Source organism: Trachypithecus francoisi, unplaced genomic scaffold (genome assembly GCF_009764315.1).
Source record: "Trachypithecus francoisi isolate TF-2019V2 unplaced genomic scaffold, Tfra_2.0 Lachesis_group3, whole genome shotgun sequence".
Classification (NCBI taxonomy): Eukaryota; Metazoa; Chordata; class Mammalia; order Primates; family Cercopithecidae; genus Trachypithecus; species Trachypithecus francoisi.
Window position 1 is genome coordinate 33,819,342 of NW_022681468.1, and position 23,461 is coordinate 33,842,802.

General features: G+C 45.6%; 2 protein-coding genes across 22 annotated transcripts in view; both read left to right on the top strand.

Annotated features, from left to right (window-relative positions):
* The window catches only part of HEATR4 (HEAT repeat containing 4), a 49,455-nt gene extending 47,352 nt beyond the window's left edge, over window positions 1–2,103 (top strand). The window contains exon 17 of one of the 2 annotated variants that reach the window (XM_033187523.1): window positions 1,766–2,103. In XM_033187523.1, the coding sequence (XP_033043414.1) occupies window positions 1,766–1,924 (159 nt within the window). In that variant the 3' untranslated portion in view covers window positions 1,925–2,103. The remainder of the gene's footprint in view (window positions 1–1,765) is intronic. The other variant, XM_033187524.1, reaches the window with a different exon arrangement.
* A 14,463-nt stretch (window positions 2,104–16,566) lies between these two features.
* The window catches only part of NUMB (NUMB endocytic adaptor protein), a 191,942-nt gene continuing 185,047 nt past the window's right edge, over window positions 16,567–23,461 (top strand). For 9 of the 20 annotated variants that reach the window (XM_033187533.1, XM_033187552.1, XM_033187544.1 and 6 more), the window contains exon 1: window positions 23,121–23,236. The gene's annotated coding sequence lies outside the window, so the exon portion shown is untranslated. Of the gene's footprint in view, window positions 17,295–18,403; window positions 18,493–23,116; window positions 23,237–23,436; window positions 23,457–23,461 lie in introns of those variants that run through there. The other 11 variants (XM_033187534.1, XM_033187541.1, XM_033187542.1 and 8 more) reach the window with 8 other exon arrangements.

Genomic DNA, 23,461 nt, shown 5'->3' on the forward strand with positions numbered 1-23,461 from the left:
TTTTTGTATTTTTAGTAGAGACGGGGTTTCACCATGTTGGCCAGGCTGGTCTTGAACTCCCGACCTCAAGTGATCTGCCTGCCTCAGCCTCCCAAAGTGCTAGGATTACAGGTGTGAGCCACCGTGCCCAGTCAATTATTCATTTTTTAAGTAATAAAAAACAAGATAAATAATACATTGGTTTTATTACTTAGCTAGTAATGCAATATAATATATAGCTGAAATTATAACTTATTAGTGAAGTAAAGAATATTATAAGAGATATTGTGTTCCTTCTACAAATGTGTGAGTGGACATATATCAAACTCTAGTGTTAGGCTTTTATTTTTATTTTTTAATGGGCAGCTTTTAAAGCCAGAGTAGGCTCAGAGAGACTCCCCTGGTGTTAGACTTTTGAGATTAATTAAAGAATAATCTCAGGCGGGGCACGGTGGCTCAAGCCTGTAATCCCAGCACTTTGGGAAGCCGAGACGGGCGGATCACGAGGTCAGGAGATTGAGACCATCCTGGCTAACACGGTGAAACCCCGTCTCTACTAAAAAATACAAAAAAAAAAAAAAACTAGCCGGGCGTAGTGGCGGTGCCTGTGTTCCCAGCTATTCGGGAGGCTGAGGCAGGAGAATGGCAGGAACCCGGGAGGCGGAGCTTGCAGTGAGCTGAGATCCCGCCACTGCACTCCAGCCTGGGCCACAGAGCCAGACTCCGTCTCAAAAAAAAAAAAAAGAATAATCTCCGGGCACGGTGGCTTACGCCTGTAATCCCAGCACTTTGGGAAGCCGAGGCAGGCAGATCACGAGGCCAGGAGTTCAAGACCAGCCTGACCAACATGGTGAAACCCCGTTTCTACTAAAAATACAAAAAAATTAGCGGGGCGTGGCCAGGCATGGTGGCTCATGCCTGTAATCCCATCACATTGGCAGGCCGAGCCCGGCGGATCACCTGAGGTCAGGAGTTCCAGACCAGTCTGGCCAACATGGAGAAACCCCATCTCTACTAAAAATACAAAATTAGCAGAGTGTGGTGGCCCATTCCTGTAATCCCAGCTACTTGGGAGGCTGAGGCAGGAGAATCCCTTGAACTTTGGGAGCAGAGGTTGAGGTGAGCTGAGATCCTGCCATTGCACTCCAGCCTGGGCAACAAGAGTGAAACTCCATCTAAAAAAAAAAAAAAAAAAAAAGGAAAAAAAAAAAGAAAAGAAAGAAAAAAGGCCGGGCGCGGTGGCTGATGCCTGTAATCCCAGTACTTTGGGAGGCCGAGGTGGGTGGGACACAAGGTCAGGAGATCGAGACCATCCTGACTAACATGGTGAAACCTCGTCTCTACTAAAAATACCAAAAAATTAGCGGGGCGTGGTGGCGGCCACCTGCAGTCCCAGCTACTCGGGAGGCTGAGGCAGGAGAATGGCGTGACCCCAGGAGGGAGAGCGTGCAGTGAGCCGAGATGGCGCCACTGCACTCCAGCCTGGGCGAGAGTGCAAGACTCTGTCTCAAAAAAAAAAAAAAAAAAAAAATTTGCTGGGCGTGGTGGTGGGCGCCTGTAATCCCAGCTGCTTCAGAGGCTGAGGCAAGAGAATCACTTGAACCCGGGAGTCGGAGGTTGCAGTGAGCCGAGATTGCACCACTGAACTCCAGCCTGGGCAACAGAGTAGGACTCTGTCTCAAAAAAAAAGGAGACACACTATGGCCAAAGACACCTTCACTTCGTCTCTGTCACTCACATGAGACACGTTTGGCATATGCACTCATGTTTGCATGTTTCTCTGCAGCCTGTGAAGCCCCGCACACCAAATCCCTGGTTACAAAGTTCAGTCCCAGGCCTAACCACACGAAGCAGAGTTCGTTCATCACTTGTCAAAGATCTACGCACCTCCCGGGAGAAAAGGATTGCTGTGGGACCATTTAGATCGGACCACCCAGCTCTTTAGCTGGGTAAATTCTCAGAGAGAACATTTTTTCCACATTTTTTCTAGAGAACATTTTCTCTAAGCTGAACACTTCTCTTACTTCAAGATGCAGGGAGCAGTGGACCTGGTCATGTTGGGTCTTTTTAATTGATACTGTACAATCTTCTTGTCACTATGTTTATAAAGAAAAGTTGTTTAACAGTAAACCTCATGTCTTAATGCGCACTATTCACACGGAAGGTTAAAGAAAATTGGCATCACATTAGATGACAAAGCATATTTTTCCACGCCCCAGAAAGGTCATGTACTAAATATGGATCAGAATTCCCAATCTTTCTAAAGTGGAAGGATCCCGCGTCTTTTGCAAGCAGTATAAATTGCCCTCTGAAACCCAAATTAGGGCTGGGCACCATGGCTTATGCCTGTAATCCCAGCACTCTGAGAGGCCAAGCAAGGTGGGTAAATCACATGAGGCCAGGAGTTTGAAACCATCCTGGCCAACATGATGAAACCTCGTTTCTACTAAAAATACAAAAAAATTAGCTGAGTGTGGTGGCACACACCTGTAATCCCAGCTACTAGGTAGGCTGAGGCAGGAGAATAGCTTGAACGCAGGAGGCGGAGTTTGCAGTGAGCCGAGATTGCGCCACAGCATTCCAGCCTGGATGACAGAATGAGATTCTGTCTCAAAAAATAATAAAATAAAATAAAATCCAAACTAGAATCTCATTTGTCTAGGAAAGAAACAGCTTAGGTGACTTTTTAAATCTACCAGTCTAGTCTTGTTCTACATTAGGTTCTTTAACTGTAGTCCACAGAGCTATGTGGAAGCCATGTCAGGGAACTATTACAAAAAACCACACCAGCATAATCATTTCCCCCTTTGTGTGGGTGGATGTGAATGCATCTCTACCCTTGGGAAACAACTCCGCAGTTTCACAAGGCCGATTAGCAATTCTCATGAGCCTCAATGTACTTAATATTTGAAATACTCAGGCGGATCATAGAACAGCTGTAAACTGAATCTGTATCATAAGATGGGATTCTGTAAGAGCACATGATACTCAAAAATTGCCATGGGTGAGGAAAGACCCAGATTTCCAAATAGTGTGAATCCAGCTTCCTTTCCTAAATACTGATTGCTGTTTACACCCTAAAATGTTTGAGATATTCATTAATGAAAATAAAGACAACGTGAACCTCTCCCCTTTTTTCTTCCCCTAATCACATCTTCTCTTCCCATGGCACTGTTACTGTGAAAAATATAAAAAGCAAGGCCGGGCATGGTGGCTCATGCCTGTAATCCCAGCACTTTGGGAGGCTGAGGCAGGTGGATCACCTGAGGTCAGGATTTTGAGACCAGCCTGGCTAACATAGTGAAACCCTGTCTCTACTAAAAATACAAAAACTAGCTGGGAGTGGTGGCAGGCACCTGTAATCCCAGCTACTTGGGAGGCTGAGGCAGGAGAATCACTTGAACCTGGGAGGCAGAGGTTGCAGTGAGCCGAGATCCTGACACTGCACTCTGGCCTGAGAGACAGAGTAAGACTCCACCGTCTCAGTGTGTGTGTATATATATATATATATAGAGAGAGAGAGAGAGAGAGAGAGAGAGAGAGAGCGTGTGCAATATTTTCTCCTATAAATTCCTAACTGCTATGAAACACAGTGCAGGGAATCTTTGGGGATATGAGTTAACTTCGTAACAGAAACTCTTCCCTTTCCTTGACTCATGTAACCCATGGAATGAGTTACTTTCCCTCTAAGTGAAATACTAATCTAAAAAGCACTATCACATGGATCAAAGTTACTTCCTCATCTAACCTGAGGATTCTGGGATCTGGCTACTATGAGACATTCAAGACAATGAATAATTCTGTATGAGCACTTTCTCAGCCCCTCTATCTTTGAATTTGTCATTTCATAATGAAAGGACTTTATTGTGCACTCTTTGCTTTGCTGGCAAGAGCAAGAGAGCCTAACTGAACCCTTCAGTCAGTCAGCCAGCAAGACTATACAGAGGGTCTATTAGGCCAACAGCACTGTGGGAGACGGAGCAGCAGCAGAAGAAATGGCCCTTGTCCTTGAGGAGTTTACAAGGGGTTTTAGAAGACAGACATACAAGAACCTTTCAAAGACAATATGCTTAATTTAGTGAGAATTGTGTGGTACACAGCAGATGTGCTGTAGGAGTTCAGGGAAGGAGGGCAGAAGTCATCATGGAGACATGCGAATATGCGTTGGATCTGAGAGGGCACAAGATTTAGGCAGAGAGGAGTAGGGAGGACCTTCCAGGTAAAGGGAGGGAAGGGAGAAAAGGCTGGAGGAAGGAAGGAGCTCAGCAAGGGTCCATGACAGCTCCTTTCCCCTCTCCTGTTTCCACAGTAGTTCCTAAGTTTCTTCACCACAGAGAAGCAGGCATCTGCTCTCTTTACCATCACGGTTTTGTTTTTTTGTGTTTTTGTTTTTGTTTTTGAGACGGGTTCTCACTCTGTTGCCCATGCTGAAGTGTGGTGGTGAGATCTCGGCTCACTACAACCTCAATCTCCTGGGCTCAAGTGACCCTCCCACCTCAACCTCCTCAGTAGATGGGACCACAGGCATGCACCACAATGCCTGGCTAATTTTTACATTTTTTGTAGAGATGGGGTCTTGCTATGTTGCCTAGGCCAGTCCCAAATTCTTGGCTCAAGTGATCTGCCCTCCTAATGTGCTGGAACTACAGGCATGAGCCACCGTGCCCCGCCATGTTTCTGTTAATCTTTTTTTTTTTTTTTTGAGGTGGAGTCTCGCTCTGTTGTCCAGGCTGGAGTCAGGGTGGCATGATCTCAGTTCACCGCAACCTCCACCTCCCAGGTTCAAGCGATTCTCCTGCCCCAGCCTCCCAAGTAGCTGGGATTATAGGCACATACCACCCATGCCCAGCTAATTTTTTGTATTTTTAGTAGAGACAGGGTTTCACCATGATAGCCAAGCTGGTTTCGAACTCCTGACCTCAAGTGAATCCACCCACCACGGCCTCCCAAAGTGCTAGGATTATAGGCATGAACCACCACGCCCAACCTTGTTAATCTGTTAACAAAATGTAATGAGAAAATACTCCAGAAGTTCCACAAATCCTTTATAAAGGGCCCTACTTGTCCTTCCTGGCTGAGGCATTTACAGGTGATTCTCACTTCTCACAAAGATAAATGTGTCAGGTGTTTCCTCTTCATTGCTCCTTTTGTCATCTTTCCTCTTCCTTGCTTCTGCCACATTCATTAGCTCCACTGCTTGATTAGACAAGGGACTGATCCCTATCCTGCCATAAAAGAAAGCTTCTGTTTGGGCCAGCATGTGGGAGAAACATGCCGACCTTCCCTTAGTCAGGATCTAGAGAAATTTTTCATTTTTCAATCAAGATTCATGTTTCCATTGGTTTACACGTTCCATCTAAGTTACCATCCCCCTCGTGAACCACGTCAGCCAGACCAACAGCAAAGTGGGGGTTGTGGGTCAGAAGGAAAGCACCTCTGTTAGAATTTCCTCTCCCCCACCTCCACCCTGTCCCATCGTTTCTTTCTTTCTTTTTTTTTTTTTTTTAGGAGACAGAGTTTCTTGCTCTTTCATCCAGACTGGAGTACAGTGTTGCGACCTAGGCTCACTGCAACCTCCGCCTCTGGTTTTCAAGTGATTCTCGTGCCTCAGCCTCCTGAGTAGCTGGGATTACAGGTGTGAGCCACCACACCCGGCTAATATTAATTTTTTTTAGTAAAGATGGGGTTTCACCATGTTAGCCAAGCTGGTCTCAAACTCCTGGCCTCAAGTGATCCACCTGCCTCAGCCTCTCAAAGTGCTGGGATTACGGGCATGAGCCACCACACCCAGCCTTCCCATCATTTTTTGATGGGCTATATTGTCAGCAAACATTTACCAAATACATAATTAGCAGTCACGATGGATATGCCAGCAAATATCACATGTTTTTTCTGACTTTGGGAATTTGTTGTCTAATTGGATAAAATGGGCTTTTCTTGTTGGAGGCAGCAACAGAGCCTTTCAGAGGTCAGGAGCAATCTGGTTACGCCTTTATTTATTTGTTTTTTTGAGACGGAGTCTTTGTTCCCCAGGCTGGAGTGCAGTGGCGCGATCTCAGCTCACTGCAAGCTCCGCTTCCCGGGTTCATGCCATTCTTCTGCCTAAGCCTCCTGAGTAGCTGGGACTACAGGCACCTGCCACCACACCTGGCTAATTTTTTGTATTTTTGTAGTAGAGACGGGGTTTCACTGTGTTAGCCAGGGTGGTCTCGATCTTCTGACCTCGTGATCTGCCCGCCTCAACCTCCCAAAGTGCTGGGATTATAGGCGTGAGCCACTGCGCCTGGCCTGGTTACTCTTTTTTGAGACCCCAGTTATAATTTTAAAAATGAAGTGCCAAAACTGAATTGTTAAAAGTTTTGGTAGATTTTTAATGTGTATGCTTAAGGTTTTTTTGTTTGTTTTTGAGACAGAGTCGTATTGTGTCGCCCAGGCTGGAGTACAGTGGCACAGTCTTGGCTCACTGCAACCTCCACCTCCCAGGTTCAAGCCATTCTCCTGCCTCAGCCTCCTGAGTAGCTGGCATTACAGATACCCACCACCATGCCCAGCTAATTTTTGTATTTTCAGTGTAGATGGATTTTGCCATGTTGGTCAGGCTGGTCTTAAACTCCTGACCTCAAGTAATCCACTCGCTTCAGCCTCCCAAAGTGCTGAGATTACAGGCGTGAGCCACTGCACCCAGGCAAGTTATCACTTATTTTAAACACAAACAATTACACTGAGTTTCTTTTGAAATATTGTTAAAAAAAATCAAAATTGACATGAATGCATGAATGTTTATAGCAACATAGGGAGACCCCCATCTCTACAAAACATAAAAAATACCAGCCTGAGCAACATGGCAAAACCCCACCTCTACAAAAGGTACAAAGATAGCTGGGCATGGTGGCATGTGCCTCTGGTCCCAGCTGAGCCCAGGAGTTCAAGGCTACAGTGAGCTATTATCATGCCATTGCATTCCAGCCTAGGCAACAAAGCAAGACCTTGTCTTTTAAAAAAAAGAATCTGGAGAGAGGATCAGGCAGTTAGTGCCTTCATTAGACCACACTATCCCATCAACACCAAACTGTTGTTTGGAGGGCTTCAGCTCACAGCACCATGCAATTCCCTAATGCTTCTGAGTTTGAGACTTCCCCAGGCAGAAGCTAAGTGGAGCACATCAGACTTCCAAAAGCCTCTGCAAAGCAATGTGGTATTGCGGGAAAATGGTAGACGCAAGTTCAAGTTACCTACTGCTAATAATAAATGTGTGAGTTTGTGCAACTTACTTTATCCTTCTGACTTTTACTTTCATCAATTGTAAAACGAGAAGACTATCTCATGGGTCTCTTGCATGTGGTTCCCAACCAGGTTGCATGTTAAAATCGCAGTTTAAAAATGTCACAGCCTGAGTCACACCTCCTGCAACTTAAATCGGTGTCTCCAAGGGTGAGATCCAGACACCAGTAGATTTTTAAAGCTTCACATGTCATTCTAATATGCATCCAGGGTTGAAAATCACGGTGAAGCCAGGCATGATGGCTCACGCCTGTAATCCCAGCACTTTGGGAGGCTGAGGTGGGCGGATCACCTAAGGTCGGGAGTTCGAGACCAGCCTGACCAACATGGTGAAACCCCGTCTCTACTAAAAATACAAAAATTAGCCTTGCATGGTGGCCGGCACCTGTAGTCCCAGCTACATGGGAGGCTGAAGCAGGATAATTGCTTGAACCTGGGAGGCGGAGGTAGCCGTGAGCCGAGATCGCGCCACTGCACTCCAGCCTGGGTGACAGAGCGAGACTCCGTCTCAAAAAAAAAAAAAAAGAAAAGAAAAAAGAAAATCACTGGTGAGAATTAAAATGTTACTGTACTTATGTAAATCAGGTGCCCTGTTAGTTCCTAGTCATTCTTCAATTTAAATTTCAAACAAGCAATGGACTGTGCTTTTGGTGTGTGTTCTAAAATTTTACCACTAGATGTCACTTTGACCATACAAGTTGGTTCTTGGACGCTTCTGCTTCTCCCTTCTCAGAGTAACAACTATATAGCATCATCACAACCATTTGTTGAGCACCTGCTGAATGCCAGGCACAGTGCCAATTTTCTTTCTTTTTCTCTTCTTTCTTTTTTTTTTTTTTTTGAGACAAGATCTCACTCTGTCGCCCAGGCTGGAGTGCAGTGCTGCAATCATGGCTCACTGTAGGCTTGACCTTCTGGGCTGAAATGATCCTCTTGCCTCAGCCTTCCCAGTAGCTGGGACTATAGGCATGTACCACCGCACCCAGCTAGTTTTTAATTTTTTTGTGGAGATGAGGTATCCCTCTGTTTCCCAGGCTGGTCTCAAACTTGTGGGCTCAAGTGATCCTCCCATCTCAGCCTCCCAAAATGTTGGGATTACAGGCCACCATGCCCAACTGCCAATGATTCTTAGAACACATGACTTCCAGTCACATAACAACAAATAAGCAAGGTAGTTATTATCCCAGTCATGAAGAAAGAATCTGTGAAAGAAAGAAAGAAAGTTAACAAAGAATCTGTGACTTGTACAAAGATACACAGTTAGTGGCAGAACTGGAATTCCAGCTTCATTCATTCATTCACTCATTCAAAAACACTGAACAGGCTGGGTGTGGTGGCTCATGCCTGCAATTACTGCAGTTTGGGAGGCTGAGGTGGGAGGATTACTTGAGCTCAAGAGTTCGAGACCAGCGTAGGCAATATGGTGAGACCCCATCTCTACCAAAAAATAAATAAATAAATAAATAATAATTAGCCAGGCATGATGGCACGTGCCCGTAGTGCCCAGATACTCAGAGCCTGAGGTGGGAGGATCACTTGAGCTCAGGAGGCAGAGGTTACAGTGAGCCGAGATGGGGCCACTGCACTCCAGCCTGGGTGACAGAGCCAGACCCTGTCTCAAAATTAATTAATTAATTAAAATTTTAAAACACTGGACCAGGCATGGTGGCTCACGCCTGTAATCTTAGCACTTTGGGAGGCCGAGGCAGGTGCATTGCCTGAGCTCAGGAGCTCGAGACCAGCCTGGGCAACACGGTGAAACCCCATCTCTGCTAAAACACAAAAAATTAGCTGCATGTGGTGGCAGGCGCCTGTAGCCCCAGCTACTCGGGAGGCTGAGGCAGGGGAATTGCTTGAACCCGGGAGGCAGAAGTTGCAGTGAGCCGAGATTGCGCCACTGCACTCCAGCCTAGGTGACAGAGCGAGACTCTGTCTCCCCCCGCCACAAAAAAAAAAAAAATTTTAAAACACTGAACATTTACTATGTGCAAGGTACTGTACCTGGTACCAGAAATTCAAAGATGAATACAGCGTAGTTCTCATTCTCCAGATGTTCTTTTTTTTTTTTTCTTGAGATGGAGTTTTGATCTTGTTGCCCATGCTGGAGTGCAATGGTGCGATCTTGGCTCACTGCAACCTCCGCCTCCCAGGTTCAAGCGATTCTCCTGCTTCAGCCTCCCGAGTAGCTGGGATTACAGGCATGTGCCACCACGCCCTGCTAATTTTGTACTTTTAGTAGAGGCGGGGTTTCTCCATGTTGCTCAGGCTGGTCTTGAACTCCCGACCTCAAGTGATCTGCCCGCCTCAGCCTCCCAAAGTGCTGAGATTAGAGGCATGAGCCAACACGCCCAGCCGGAAGTTCATGTTTAACTTTCACTTGTAGGTACATTTGAGAAGAAAAGGTAGGCACTTTTTTTACAGTTGTTCTTGGCCCCAGGTTAGCTCTGTCTTCGAAAGAACTTAAACGTTGTGTTCCTAAGAGGGCAGGATGACCCTTAGGTAGAGTTTTCCACTGTGTCCAGCCACTATGATAAAACAATATTTCTGAAAGCTTATTAGGTAACTAAAAGACTAGGGATCACATCTGGTCTGTTTTATCACTGCCTTATTTAATTATTTATATCCTCAGCAAACAAACTATTGGCACTGGGTATGTATCTAATTTTTAATCAATAAATGTGTACTGAATAAATGAATTCCTAGTACTGTGTTAAACATTGTGCAAAAAGAGCCATGAGAGAAATATGTAAAGAAGTCTGCATCTGCCCGGGCGCGGTGGCTCATGCCTATAATTCCAGCAGTTTGGGAGCCTGAGGCAGGTGGATTACTTGAGGTCAGGAGTTCAAGACCAGCCTGGCCAATATGGGGACACTCCATCTGTACTAAAAATACAAAAATTAGCTGGGCGTGGTGGTGCATGCCTGTAATCCCAGCTACTCGGGAGGCTGAGGCAGGAAAATCACTTGAACCCGGGAGGGAGAGACTGCAGTGAGTCGAGATCGTGCCATTGCACTCCAGCCTGGCGAACAAAGAGAGATTCCATCTCAAAAAAAAAAAAAAAAAAACAAAGAAAGAAAGAAAGAAAGAAAAAGAAAGAAAGAAAAAAGAAATCTGCATCTTATTCTGATAAGCAAATCTGAATATTTCCTTCCAAAAGTAGCACCTTGTTTTAAACACCTCCGCTGATTCATCCCTAAGGTGGGAAAGACTTAGAGATCTCGGAGAGGACTCTAAATGAGCCAGGGACCAGAGGATTATTATACTGCTTGATTTGATCTGTAGATTCAGGGTCTAATGACTGCGCTGGAGTCTGTTCCCATGTTGCAAGGATACCAGCTGTATCTATTTGAGTTGTCATTCATCAACCAAGCAGTTTGACAATTAGGACCATAAGGATGACCAGGCTGGGTCAGACCTATCCAACAGGTTAAAGGTTATTCAAGTTATTCAAGCAGTGGTCCTCAAGCCTGGTTATAAATCAGAATCACTTGGGGGAGCTTTGCAAAAATATACAGACCCCACTCCAACCTACTGAATTGGAATACCAGGAACTAGGAGAGAGATCTGAGACTTTCTTTTTTTTTTTTTTTTTTTTTTGAGACGGAGTCTTGCTCTGCCGCCCAGGCCGGAGTGCAGTGGCCTGATCTCAGCTCACTGCAAGCTCCGCCTCCCGGGTTTAGGCCATTCTCCTGCCTCAGCCTCCCGAGTAGCTGGGACTACAGGCGCCCGCCATGTCGCCCGGCTAGTTTTTTGTATTTTTTAGTAGAGACGGGGTTTCACTGTGTTAGCCAGGATGGTCTTGATCTCCTAACCTCGTGATCCGCCCGTCTCGGCCTCCCAAATTGCTGGGATTACAGGCTTGAGCCACTGCGCCCGGCCGAGACCTGAGACTTTCATATAGGACTAGGGTTGAAAATGAGTAGTTCAAGATCCATCTAGTTTTACTCATATATGGCTCTGCAATTCATAAATGTGCCCTGATTTTTTTTCCTGTATTCTGATTGTATTCCTTCCCTGGGTAATGAGTGCCATGCCTTTACTAACTACAGTTTGGAGTAAAGTCTTCCTTTATATTGGTCCTAAGCTTAACTCTCCTGGAACTTTGTAAGAGACACTGAAACCTAAGATTTGGGGATTTGAGAGATGAGTTCATGTTGATCTTACCCATGCCATGTGTAATATTATAGGTTGAGCTCTCTCACAGAGCTTGCTTAGCAGTCACAAGTCCATTCTTGAGATTTTTCTTAGTTCACAAGGAGCTCTGGCTTTATCAAGAGATCCATTCTGCACAAGCTAGACAACCTTTGTCCACTTTGTGTAATAGAAAAATAATATCTGTTCCTCTGATGATTGTGACCCAGGATCATTGCAGCTTAGGTCATTCAGGACAGGTAAGCACTTGTTGCCAGCTTAGATTAAAGTCCTGTTCTGAGTCTAGTCAGCCTGTTTGCTTTGGAGAGACCAGGAAGGGAAATATTCTTGCATTTAAGGGCTCAAACACGAATATATTCATTTGGAATGATAATCTAGATGGTTCATAGAACAGAGACCAGAGGAGGGAGTCAAGTGGAAGTATTTGTGGTAAAGTATAGATGGAAATAAATAGAGAAGGAAAATACTAGGGTTATGTACCTATGTACCTGCCAAATAGAAAGAAAAAAGATCTGGTTTAAGCACATCACATTCCTTTAAAAAAAAAAAAAAAGGCTAAGTGTTTGGAGATGAAGAGCCACAATTGGGGTGATCATTTGGGAATCTCCAAGTATTCTTTGGTGAGTTAATGTTTCTAAAGTGCATTATGCACATGTGAAAGAGAGAAAGAGAGGAGAAAAAGGGAGGAGAAGTGTCAACGGGTCACAGCCTGTGCATCATCCCCCTAGGCAAGTTAGGCCTGGCTAGAATCAGTCTGCGTAGATAACTTGCTGGAGCCTGGCTGGAAATTTCTATACTCCAGTGATGAGATTTCTGGTTGTATTCCTAAGGGACCTCACAATTGACCCTGTTCTCTATTGATGTTCTTAAAAAACTGGTCTTCAGGAATTGGTCTGCCCAAGATGAAAATACCGTAGCCTCTGATTCCTAGGAGCTCAAAGATGCTCTGACTGCTCTATGATCAGCCCTCAAAGTAATGATAGCTTTTTCTGGCATTTCCTTTCATCTAGAGATTTCAAAGTATCTCCCAAACATGTGCCCATCCCATAGGCAGCTGATTAAGCCACATCTCTGACATCTTTCACCCGGGTCCTCCCCACAAATTGGAGACTGAGCTAGATAGAGTGTGAACCTCTGATTCAAGGTCTCACACTGAACGCCCACTCTCTCTCTCTTTGCTACCCAGTCTTAGGCAGTTTGTGGTTCTCCCACAGGGCGTAGCTCTGTGTAGGGGCCTGTGTATCAGATCTGCCTGCTTCTTTGCTGTCATCACCTCCCACTATTTACATTTCTGGGTTCCCTGGTGTCTCTGCAACTGGGCTGTGCCTTAGCTGTCCTTTATGTGAGAATTGTTGGAGAACCTCCAAGGATTCTTCATGTCTTGTCATCCTTCATCCCAATTCATACCCCCCACCCATGTGTCCCACCTCTCCCCAGCCAGCAAAGTACAGTCCTGTGCCCTTTGGTTTCTTCTTCCTTCTCCTCTATTTCCATCTTCTACTTCCATTGGCAGAAGAAAGAGGAATCACAGACAATGAGCTTGTAAGAGAGAGAGGAGTGGGAAGGAAGAGTCTTTTCTCTTGGGTTGCCCTCTTGTTCCCAGGGAGAGGGCCAAGACCATGAACCTTGGCCTCCGTGGGAGGAGGAGATTAGCAGGATGAGTCTTTGCCTCCATCACCCATCCTCAGGGTGCTGCTGACTTGTTTCTGCTGGAGGCGGGATGACTCAGCGCAGACCCCTGATGGGGAAATCTGTCTCAGAGGCTGAAAGAAAAGCAGCAGAGGGCCCCCACTGGCCTTGTTCTTTAATTTTCATATCAGAAAGATTTCACTGAGTTTGGGGAAATGGAGCTTAATTCTCCCTATTCCCCAGTGTTGGCAACTCCAAACAGAATTTCCCAAAGGAATGACCCTGTCCACAGGAGTCCAAGAGAGATGGGCAGTGGGATTCCAAATTCAGAGTGCAAGAATAGCCCCCAACCTGGTGGAGACCTTTATTTAGTCATACTCCACCACTGTGCTTTTGCCTACTAATTACTATAACCACTGGTGATCATTATGTGATAATTAGCACATGCCTTTTTTATAACTCCCAGAGCACCACCCCAAAATAAGTGATTGTGTCAGGTGGTAAGGCTGCTCCTAGAGACAATTCCTGACTCACTCATTCATTCACTAAATATTTAGTGAACTACTGTGGGCCAGGCCCTAGGTTAGGCAGCTATGAGCAGGAAGGTGGTTGTCCCTGGTATTATAGTGCCGACGTGTTGCTGGATGGATAGGCACTGAGCAAGTTTACCCACGGGATATTTGTATCCAAAGTGGAAGTGCAGTGTGTATAAGGGGGGCACCCAACCCAGTGTGGCTGGGAGAGGGATATCAGGAAGCTTCCCCTGTAATAGTAACTTTGAAGATGAGATCTGTAGGATAGGCAGGAGCTAGCAAATGGAATCCAACTTAGGGTAAACCTATGCTATTTATATGAGTTCCCCAAAACTTAAAGTTAAACCCAAAATTGCCTCTTCATATAAACCCTCCAAAGTAACTAATTGGCTATGCCAACTACAGTGCAGCCAACTCTGCTTCTGTACAACGTGATGCTACTTTGGAAAAGTGTGAAATCCTACTTAAGTGGAAGGTGTAATTATTGCAGAGCATTTCAGGGAAGAAGATGGCACCAGGGAAACAGGCATGAAAATCAGGTTCTTCCATTATTCCCACAACCTGGTCTAATTCTCCATGCCCTTGGGATGGCCTGGGTCTGTGATAGGAAATATGTTTTTCTGTCTCCATTTAAGCAACAACATCCTTCTTATCAGCTGCTCCAATGAGGAAGACACTGATGTCCTTTTGCAGGAAACTAACAGGAAAAGAAAGAAAGCTTACCACTAAATACACATCCTGAGGGTAAAATGAAATGGCTGCTGCTTTGACTGCAGTGTAGGAAAGGGCTGAATAAATAAATACACCATTCCTATTGTATAGTCAGACTTCCTGGGGGCGAGTCCTCATCTCTTTACCCTGTCTTTCCCTTCTAAAATCCACTCACCTGCCAAGGGGCAGAACAAAGTTTTCTCTGGCTATTAACAGGTATGGAAGCATACAAGTCTCCTCTGTCTCAGACACAGAGGAAACACAGAATAGGAAGGAGAGAAAACCAGAGTAACAGGAAGAGGAACTTGATATTGGTGTACATCTCCTCTTCATGTTTACAGAACTTTCCCAGTAACTTCTGCTTTGAGCCTTTCTGTGTACAAAGCTGGTAATGTTTGAGAACGTTCGGGAGAAGAAAGGGCCGGGGCTAGTGCAGCGCAGAAAATCATTCAAACTCTGTAAATCACAGCTGCACAGGTGACTTGATTTAGAGGGAGAGGTGTAAACTGTCATTATCTGTGAATACTGAGCTCTAATCCTGTAGCACTACAGTAGAGACAACCGAGAGAAGATGATTCCTGATCTGAAAACAATCCCAGCCTAGAGGATCCTAAGGCATTTCCTTGTAAGGGTAGTTTTCTTCTGTGTGGAAAAGAAACGAAAGAACGTGCAAATATAGGCGAGAGAAGAAGAAACAGAGGCAGAGACAGAGAGAGAGAGAGACAGATAAGTTGCAAAGACTTAGATCTTTCTCTTTCTTTCTTTCTCTCTTTCCTTCCTCCCTTCCTTCCTTCCTTCTTTTTTTTTTTGGACAGAGTTTTGCTCTTGCTGCCCAGGCTGGAGTGCAATGGTGCTATCTTGGCTCACCGCAACCTCGGCCTCCCAGGTTTAAGTGATTCTTCTGCCTCAGCCTCCCGAGTAGCTGGGTTTACAGGCATGTGCAACCATGCCCGGCTAATTTTGTATTTTTAGTAGAGACGGGTTTTCTCCATGTTGGTCAGGCTGCTCTCGAACTCCCAACCTCAGGTGATCTGCCCGCCTCAGCCTCCCAAAGTGCCGGGATTACAGGCATGAGCCACCACGCCCAGCCTGGATTGTATTTCTACAGTGTTTTTAGTTTAAGGATCATTTACACTTTAGGAGGTTTTTGTTTTTTCTGCCTTTCTTATGTAATAATTATGGGTGAGCCCTGAGAAATGACTCAAAGCCAAAATAATGGGGTTTTCTTGATTATAGTTCCTCATTTTTCCTGGCAACAGGCCAACCCTCAATATCCTCCACCTTTATGAGGAAGACAGCTTCAACCCAGCCCTTGAGGGTGACTCCAGCCTCTTAGTGATCTTTCTTTCATGTTGCAAACTGGACTCTCTCTTCCAACTTTCTAATTGCAAAATTGCTCTTTATTTTTATCGGTTCTTACTACTTCCAAGCCAGGTGTGAAAACGTCTTCTTGGACACTCTTATCCCATCTGTAGGCAATGTGTAGATCCCTCTTTCTCTCATTCTTAGTTGAGGATTGACTCAGTAGACTGCACAATGATGACCATATTTTGAAAGGGACAAAGGTCACATAGCCAAGTCTCTGGTCATTCTCCCAGGCACAATCCCTTCTCTCTGGATTCTGGTTAGGGCCAGGCTCAGACTTTTGTGCATGTAGGAGGTGCTGCCATAATTAGCCCATTTTACTGGTTTTGGGAATACCCTTCTTGGTATAGGGCAGGCAGGAAATTAGACTGTGTTCTGGCTTTGGAGGTCATATTTTATGAACCCCAAATCTGGAATTGTGCTCTGGTGAGTATAGGGTGCTAATGGAAAAACTGAACAAAATATATGGAAATAAGGCCACCCTGGAAAAGTAATGAGAGTTCATAGTATTTCCTTCCAGTAGCTTGGAGAGAGTATCAAATATCACACGTTTATTAATAATTTTTTTTTTCTTTTTTTTTTGAGACAGAGTCTCACTCTGTCTCCCAGGTTAGAGTGCAGTGGCGCCATCTCGGCTCACTGCAAGCTCCGCCTCCCGGGTTCACGCCATTCTCCTGCCTCAGCCTCCTGAGTAGCTGGGATTACAGGTGTCCGCCACCTCGCCCAGCTAATTTTTTTGTATTTTTAGTAGAGACAGGGTTTCACCGTGTCAGCCAGGATGGTCTCGATCTCCTGACCTCGTGATCCGCCTGCCTCGGCCTCCTAAAGTGCTGGGATTACAGGCGTGAGCCACGGTGCCTGGCATTAGTTAACAATAACTAATGATTATTGAGCATTTATTACATGTCAGTGTCCTGAATTATGTATATTATTTCATTTACTCCTCATAAAAGGGTTCTTTCTAGGAGCTAGGGGAGAAAACCAGCCACTATATACTCAATAATAATATTAATGGTAATAATAGTTATATATAACAGTTATATATTACATAACATGCTGGCTCTGAATTGAACATATTCTCTAATTTGATTTTTGTATATTTAAAAACAAACACATATATTTCTTTTTTTTTTTTTTTAAGAGATGGAGGAGTCTCACTATGTTGCCCAAGCTGGTCTCAAACCCCTGGCCTAAGTGAACCTCCCACCTCAGCCTCCCAAGTAGCTGCCGCCATGTAATCTCAAATTTAAATTTTAAACAAACCCTAGATATTATTATTATCTTAGAGTAGGCTGCTTCTAAAATAGCTCCGAATGATCCTCTTGCTGGTCTTTACATCCTTGTGTAATCTCGTTGAGTGTGGGCTGGACGTAATGACTTACTACTAACTCACAGGATGTGGCAACAGTGATGGGATGTCACATCTGTGATTGGATTACAAAAGACTATGCCTTCTGTTTTGCTATTACTCTCTCTGGTGAGCCCTCTTTCTTGCTCTTGCTTGCTTGCACTGATGTAGTAAGCTGCCATGTTGTGAGATGCTCTACTAAGACGTCCATGAGGCAGGGCACCGAGGAAGGCTTTTGGCCAACAGCTCCTGGGGAACCAAGGCTTTAGGAAGTGAGTCCTGCCAACAATAACCAGGTGAGTGAGGTAGGAAGCAGATCTGTTCCAGGTGAGCTTGAGATGACTGTGGTATTATAAGAGGCCCAAAGCCAGAGGGTTGTCCCACAGAAACTGAGATGATAAATGTTGTTTTAAGCTACTGAGTTTTGGGTAATTTGTTATGCAAGACAAGATAGCTAGGCCGGGCGCGGTGGCTCAAGCCTGTAATCCCAGCACTTTGGGAGGCCGAGACGGGCGGATCACGAGGTCAGGAGATCGAGACCATCCTGGCTAATACGGTGAAACCCCGTCTCTACTAAAAACTACAAAAAACTAGCCGGGCGACGTGGCGGGCACCTGTAGTCCCAGCTACTCGGGAGGCTGAGGCGAGAGAATGGCGTAAACCCGGGAGGCGGAGCTTGCAGTGAGCTGAGATCCGGCCATTGCACTCCAGCCTGGGCGACAGAGCGAGACTCCATCTCAAAAAAAAAAAAAAAAAAAAAAAAAGATAGCTAATACATATCTCATTTTATAGATGAAGAAAATGAAGCTTTAGGGTGATGAATCAATGTTCCCCAAATTACACAGTTGGTAAATGGCAGAGCCAAAGCTTTTGGAACATATGAAGTTCTGGGTTCTAGGTTCTGAGTTTAAGTCTGCTTTCTCACGAGGTTCCAAGTCATTGGGACACTGCAGTTCTAGAAGAATTCTACTCTCTGAAATCCTTGGAGTGTAGCCATGTTTCCAGGAAACTCTTTGTGTGCATGTAGAACAGAGATGGACAAAAGTTTAAATGGTGCTAAGTGCTTTCAGTCGGTCTACTCCCTGCTGCAGAAGAATGGTTGATCCACCCATAGATCTGGTGATAGTAACCAGGAGCTCCAGTCAATAGCACAGTGGCAGAACTGAGAGCTACAGTCCATCCATTTTTACAAGCACCCAAGCCATCTTACCCACAATATGTAAAGCAGGTGGAAGGGGGCATACACTTTTCTTGAGGATGAAAATGAATGCATTTAGTAAGGAAAAGGCATAGTGTGGTATTTAAAAATTACAAGAGCTCTGGAATCAGATAACAAATGGTTCTGCCTGAGAGACCAGAACACCTCCTTTCACTGATTTTTTTTTTCTTCCCATCCCTGAAACAGAGCCTTGAACTTTGAAACCACAGTGCCTTGTTCCAGCATGGAAAGCAGTGCAGCACTTCCCTGTGGTGAAAGCACCCCAGCTTGAAAGGGTAAAAACACCTTCTCCCAGATAGTCTCCCTTTGTTTAGCCAGTGCTTTTTGCCAGTGGTCACCTTAAGGAAATCAAACGAAGGTATGCGCCTTGGTTGGCTGCATGAATCCGTCCTTCCTTGTCAGCTTTGCCCAGAGCAGCAGGCTTTGAGCTCTGGGAGGATTTCCAGGTGGCAGCAGAACAACGGTCCCATAGGCTGGAGCCTGGCACGCTTTCCCTTTTAACCAGTGGCAGAGTCTGCACTTTGCTGGTATAATTATGCAACCTGGTGTAAAGTCCACATGGGTGGCAGTAGGAGGTAGGCGAGGCAGGACAGTAAGCTGGCTCAGCACTCTGATTGGGCTTCTTGACTGTTTTTCTAGCTTTTCTTACCCTTTTCTTTCCTGCCCCCTCATCTCCTCCTCTTCCCTCCTTTTCCCTCCCTTTCTCTCTAATCCCTTCATCTTTGTCAGCCTCCACCCTCAGGGATCCCTAACTCAGGAAACTACGTCTTATCAAATATTTTGGCTTGCCTCCAACTGCTAGTGGCAGGCAACTCTGGCCCTTGTCTGCTATCTGAGTGATTTTCTTCTCCACCGGTTGTTTATTTCTCTAATCTAGTTGGAATTGGAATCGTGCATAGAATCCAAAGGAAAAAAATCCAAAAGCAAAAAATGGATCCTTTCTCTAGTGAGACTGCCCCTGTGGGCTAAAATAGAAATGGAAGGAGACTTGGATTCTTCTCCCTTGAAAAGTGACATTATGAAAGAGCAGGAGAAACAGCACATTAGTATACAGGAAAGCCCAAGGCACACTATATCACTCCTCAGATATTGGACATCTCTCTGAGTCCTCTGTTTTCTGCTTAATTGGGATTTATAAACGCTATTTTTGCCCCGAGGGTACCTGCCATTTTGGTCGTGCCCAAGTGGCTCTGAACAGATACCATCTGCAGGACCTCCACAGCCAGCCATGCAACATGAAGCTGCAGACTCCCAGACTCCAGTGTTCTTGCTTTCTGAGAGGGAGCCCTGAGAATGGTGGAGAAGCACAAAACACAGGAAAGAAAAGAGAAAAGCTGGATGGAGTAATTATATGATAGGGTTACCTTGTGCACGTGAAAGCAAAATGTAGGATACAAGCAATAATCCCTCCGGTACTGCAATCTTTGATAACACAATAGCCTTCTGTTATTTCTTTTTTTTTTTTTTTTTTTTTTTTTTGAGACGGAGTCTTGCTCTGTCGCCCAGGCTGGAGTGCAGTGGCCAGATCTCAGCTCACTGCAAGCTCCGCCTCCCGGGTTCACGCCATTCTCCTGCGTCAGCCTCCCGAGTAGCTGGGACTACAGGCGCCCGCCACGTCGCCCGGCTAGTTTTTTGTAGTTTTTAGTAGAGACGGGGTTTCACCGTATTAGCCAGGATGGTCTCGATCTCCTGACCTCGTGATCTGCCCGTCTCGGCCTCCCAAAGTGCTGGGATTACAGGCTTGAGCCACCGCGCCCGGCCGCCTTCTGTTATTTCAAGGCATGTTCCTTAAAACCTTCCTTAAGGTTTTCCCACTTCTTACTGGGTTGTAACGTATTTATTTTATATATCCTTTCTTAACTGATATTCACAAAGAACAGGAATGATAGATGTGTGTGTATGAGCAAAAGCGTTTATGCATGCTTTTTTTCTTTTTTCTTTTTTTAGCGTATGAAATAGCGGCTGACTTTTGTGACAATTTTCCACCTAGTTTTGTGATAGTAATTTTGCTGCGTTCCTAAACTTAGATGGCAAGTCCTCTTAGCAAGGCTGGCCTAATTCTATGTTCTCTACGGCACCTAGTCACTATGGCTGTGCAAGAGCCATTATTACCCGAAGTACCATAATAAGGGTCATGCCCTCCTATGACGTTATTGTTTCCTATCTGTCAGGACATTAATTGTCTTCTAACTTGCTCTAAAATTGGTAGCACGGCACACTGCCAAGACTAGAGAGAAGCAAGCTGCTGGTGATATATTAAAAGGCTGTGAAAAAGGACATACTGGTATTTGCTTTTTCTTGGGGCATCTTCACATTTGCATTACTTCATATGTTATGGGATGTTAACTCAGGCTTGCCTTATGTCTTGGCGTCTTTCTTATCATGGTCAATGTCTGATCTTTCCTTCAACTGAATGATTCAGACATCTCTAAGTTATTTTGGCTTTTCCACTTTCCTTTCACAGGCTTTTTGTGAGTCATTGAATTGAATGGGAGGTTATTTCTAAATTGGAAGGTGAGGAAGAGAGGAGGGGGAGGAAAGTTCCAGAAAATAACTAGGAAAAGGTACTTTATTGTTATGTATAGTTACTGGAGGAATAATTTCTGCTTAGTTTGGTGATAGAAGTATGTACTTTATTTAAACTTGACTAAAAATATAGGCTAGAAAATAGACAATATTTTTCTGAATAATAAACCATACAGTTTTAGACTCCTTGTAGCTTGCTCTGCAAAGAACAAGGAGGTTAGTAAATAGAAGAAATATGAGACATAGAGTTAGCAGAAAGAAGAAAGGGACAAAGCACAAAATTTCCAAAGTCCACATCCTTGAGGGGAATACCTCCTTGACAGTGTCTTTTTTTTTTTTTGAGGCGGAGTCTCGCTCTGTCTACCAGGCTGGAGTGCAGTGGCCGGATCTCGGCTCACTGCAAGCTCTGCCTCCCGGGTTTACGCCATTCTCCTGCCTCAGCCTCCCGGGTAGCTGGGACTACAGGCGCCCGCCACCTCGCCCGGCTAGTTTTTTGTATTTTTTAGTAGAGACGGGGTTTCACCGTGTTAGCCAGGATGGTCTCGATCTCCTGACCTCGTGAACCGCCCGTCTCGGCCTCCCAAAGTGCTGGGATTACAGGCTTGAGCCACTGCACCCGGCCGACAGTGTCTTTTTTTTTTTTTTTTTTTTTTTTTTTAAGACAGAGTCTCGCTCTGTTGCCCAGGCTGGAGTGCAGTGGCACGATCTGTAGAGACAGGGGTTTCACCATGTTGGCCAGGATGGTCTTAAACTCCTGACCTCAGGTGATCTGCCCAGCTTGGCCTGCCAGAGTGCTGGGATTACAGGCGTGAGCCACTTCACGGCCCGACAGTGTCTTAACCTATCCCTGGGTGTTATGTTTCATGGCCCATGGGTTTATGTATCATAGGTGGAGTTGTGAGAAGGTACATTTAAATCCGATTTAGAAATTGAAAGAGTAATCAGACCAGCATTTTGTTATTTAGGAGCAGGAAAAGTGGGTGGGAAAAAAAAAAAAGAAAAGCAAAAAGCTAATGATGAATATATTTCTAGGAGCACAAGAGTTTTTATAGCAACACCAGATTTCTCAAAAATGCCTACTGTGATTTGTACCCAAGTGAATAAAAAATGCAATCATTTATTCTTGTGCATTGTGCCAAGTGAGGGGAAAAAAACACACACACACACAACCCAGCGATTCGTTCAATGGCCCTAACTTAGACTGCTAGGAAGAGAGGTTTAGAAAAAAAAGAGAGACAGAGAGAGAAGCTTTTAAAGTATCTAAAACTAGTAGGGCTATTTAAGAACTGCTGAACAGAAAAACAAAGTGGCAGTGAGAGGTGGGGGGAAGCAGAATTCTCATTTCCAGAGCATCACAAGGGTATATATAATGTGGCCCGCTTATTAGAAAGTTGCGAACCCGGCGCGGCGGCTCACGCCTGTAATACCAGCACTTTGGAAGGCTAAGGCCGGCGGATCAACTGAGGTTGGGAGTTCGAGACCAGCCTGACCAACATGGAGAAACCCCGACTCATGCCTATAATCCCAACTACTCGGGAGGCTAAGGCAGGAGAATCGCTTGAACCCGGGAGGCGGAGGTTGCAATGAGCCGAGATAGCGCCATTGCACTCCAGCTGGGCAACAAGAGAAAAAACTCCGTCTCAAAAAAAAAAAAAAAAAAAGTTGCTAATGACTGGTCAATTGGCAGGGGTCAGCCAGGAGTGGATCTGGAAGCTGGAGAACTCTCAATACGCCACTTCAGCTTATTGACGACATTTCCCATTGCAACCGAAGTTGACTGATTTCTGCTAAATGAAAGTTTGCGCTTTGCCCTTTAGCATGGAGGCGCCTGGAAAGAATGAAACTGGGTGCATTGAGACCAAAGAAAAGAAGGGGACATTTTTATCTCTCTGATACCTTTCTCCCCAGGGCTTGGAAACACTTCTTAAACACAATCTCTGATGTTGGTGTTTTGTAAGTACTACCCCTATGAGTAAAACTAGCAGAGATAAGCTTCTCCTTGCAGGAAGGGAGCTGGAGAAGCGGAAGAGTTTACAGAGAAAACTCTACAACAAAGAGTTAACCCTTCCCGGGTAACCACGGATGTGAGCGTCTAACCCTCCTTTGCTTCCACTGCGCAACCAAACTATGCACAAGCGTGAATCAACCTTAGCCGTCACATCGCTTGCCAGTTAGCTTAACAGACACTTTTAGCAGCCTATCATAACTTCGAATTGCCCAACCCTCAACCAATTACAACTAAAGCTTGGGCTAGGACGCTCCAGGTCCGGGCGGGGGCGAATACCGGGTTTAGGAAAAGGGGAGGTAAAGAGCGATGACGGGCGGGTAAACCAAGCCAATCAGAGAGGAGAGCTGCCGCCCCATTATCCAATGGATAGGTTAGAAGTATGAAAGAGGGTGGGCCTGTTGTCATGGGGGAGGTGGTGGCGCTTGGTGGCCGCTGGCGGCCGAGGTAGAGGCAGTGGAGCTTGAGTTGGTCGGGGGCAGCGGCAGGTGAGTGCCAGTAACGCGGGTCAGAGATCTGGGGGCCGTCGCGGGGCGGAATCTCCAGCTCAGCACTCCGCAGGCGGAGGCCGGAGGAAGGGGGCCTGGACTTCGGGTCTGGGCCAGGGCCGGGGCCAGGGCGGAGGCGGCGGGGGTGGCGGCGAGTTCGCGCTGACTGGGCTAGGGGGAGAATGGCTGGGCTTCTGGCTGCGGAGTTCTCCCGAGGAAGGTAGG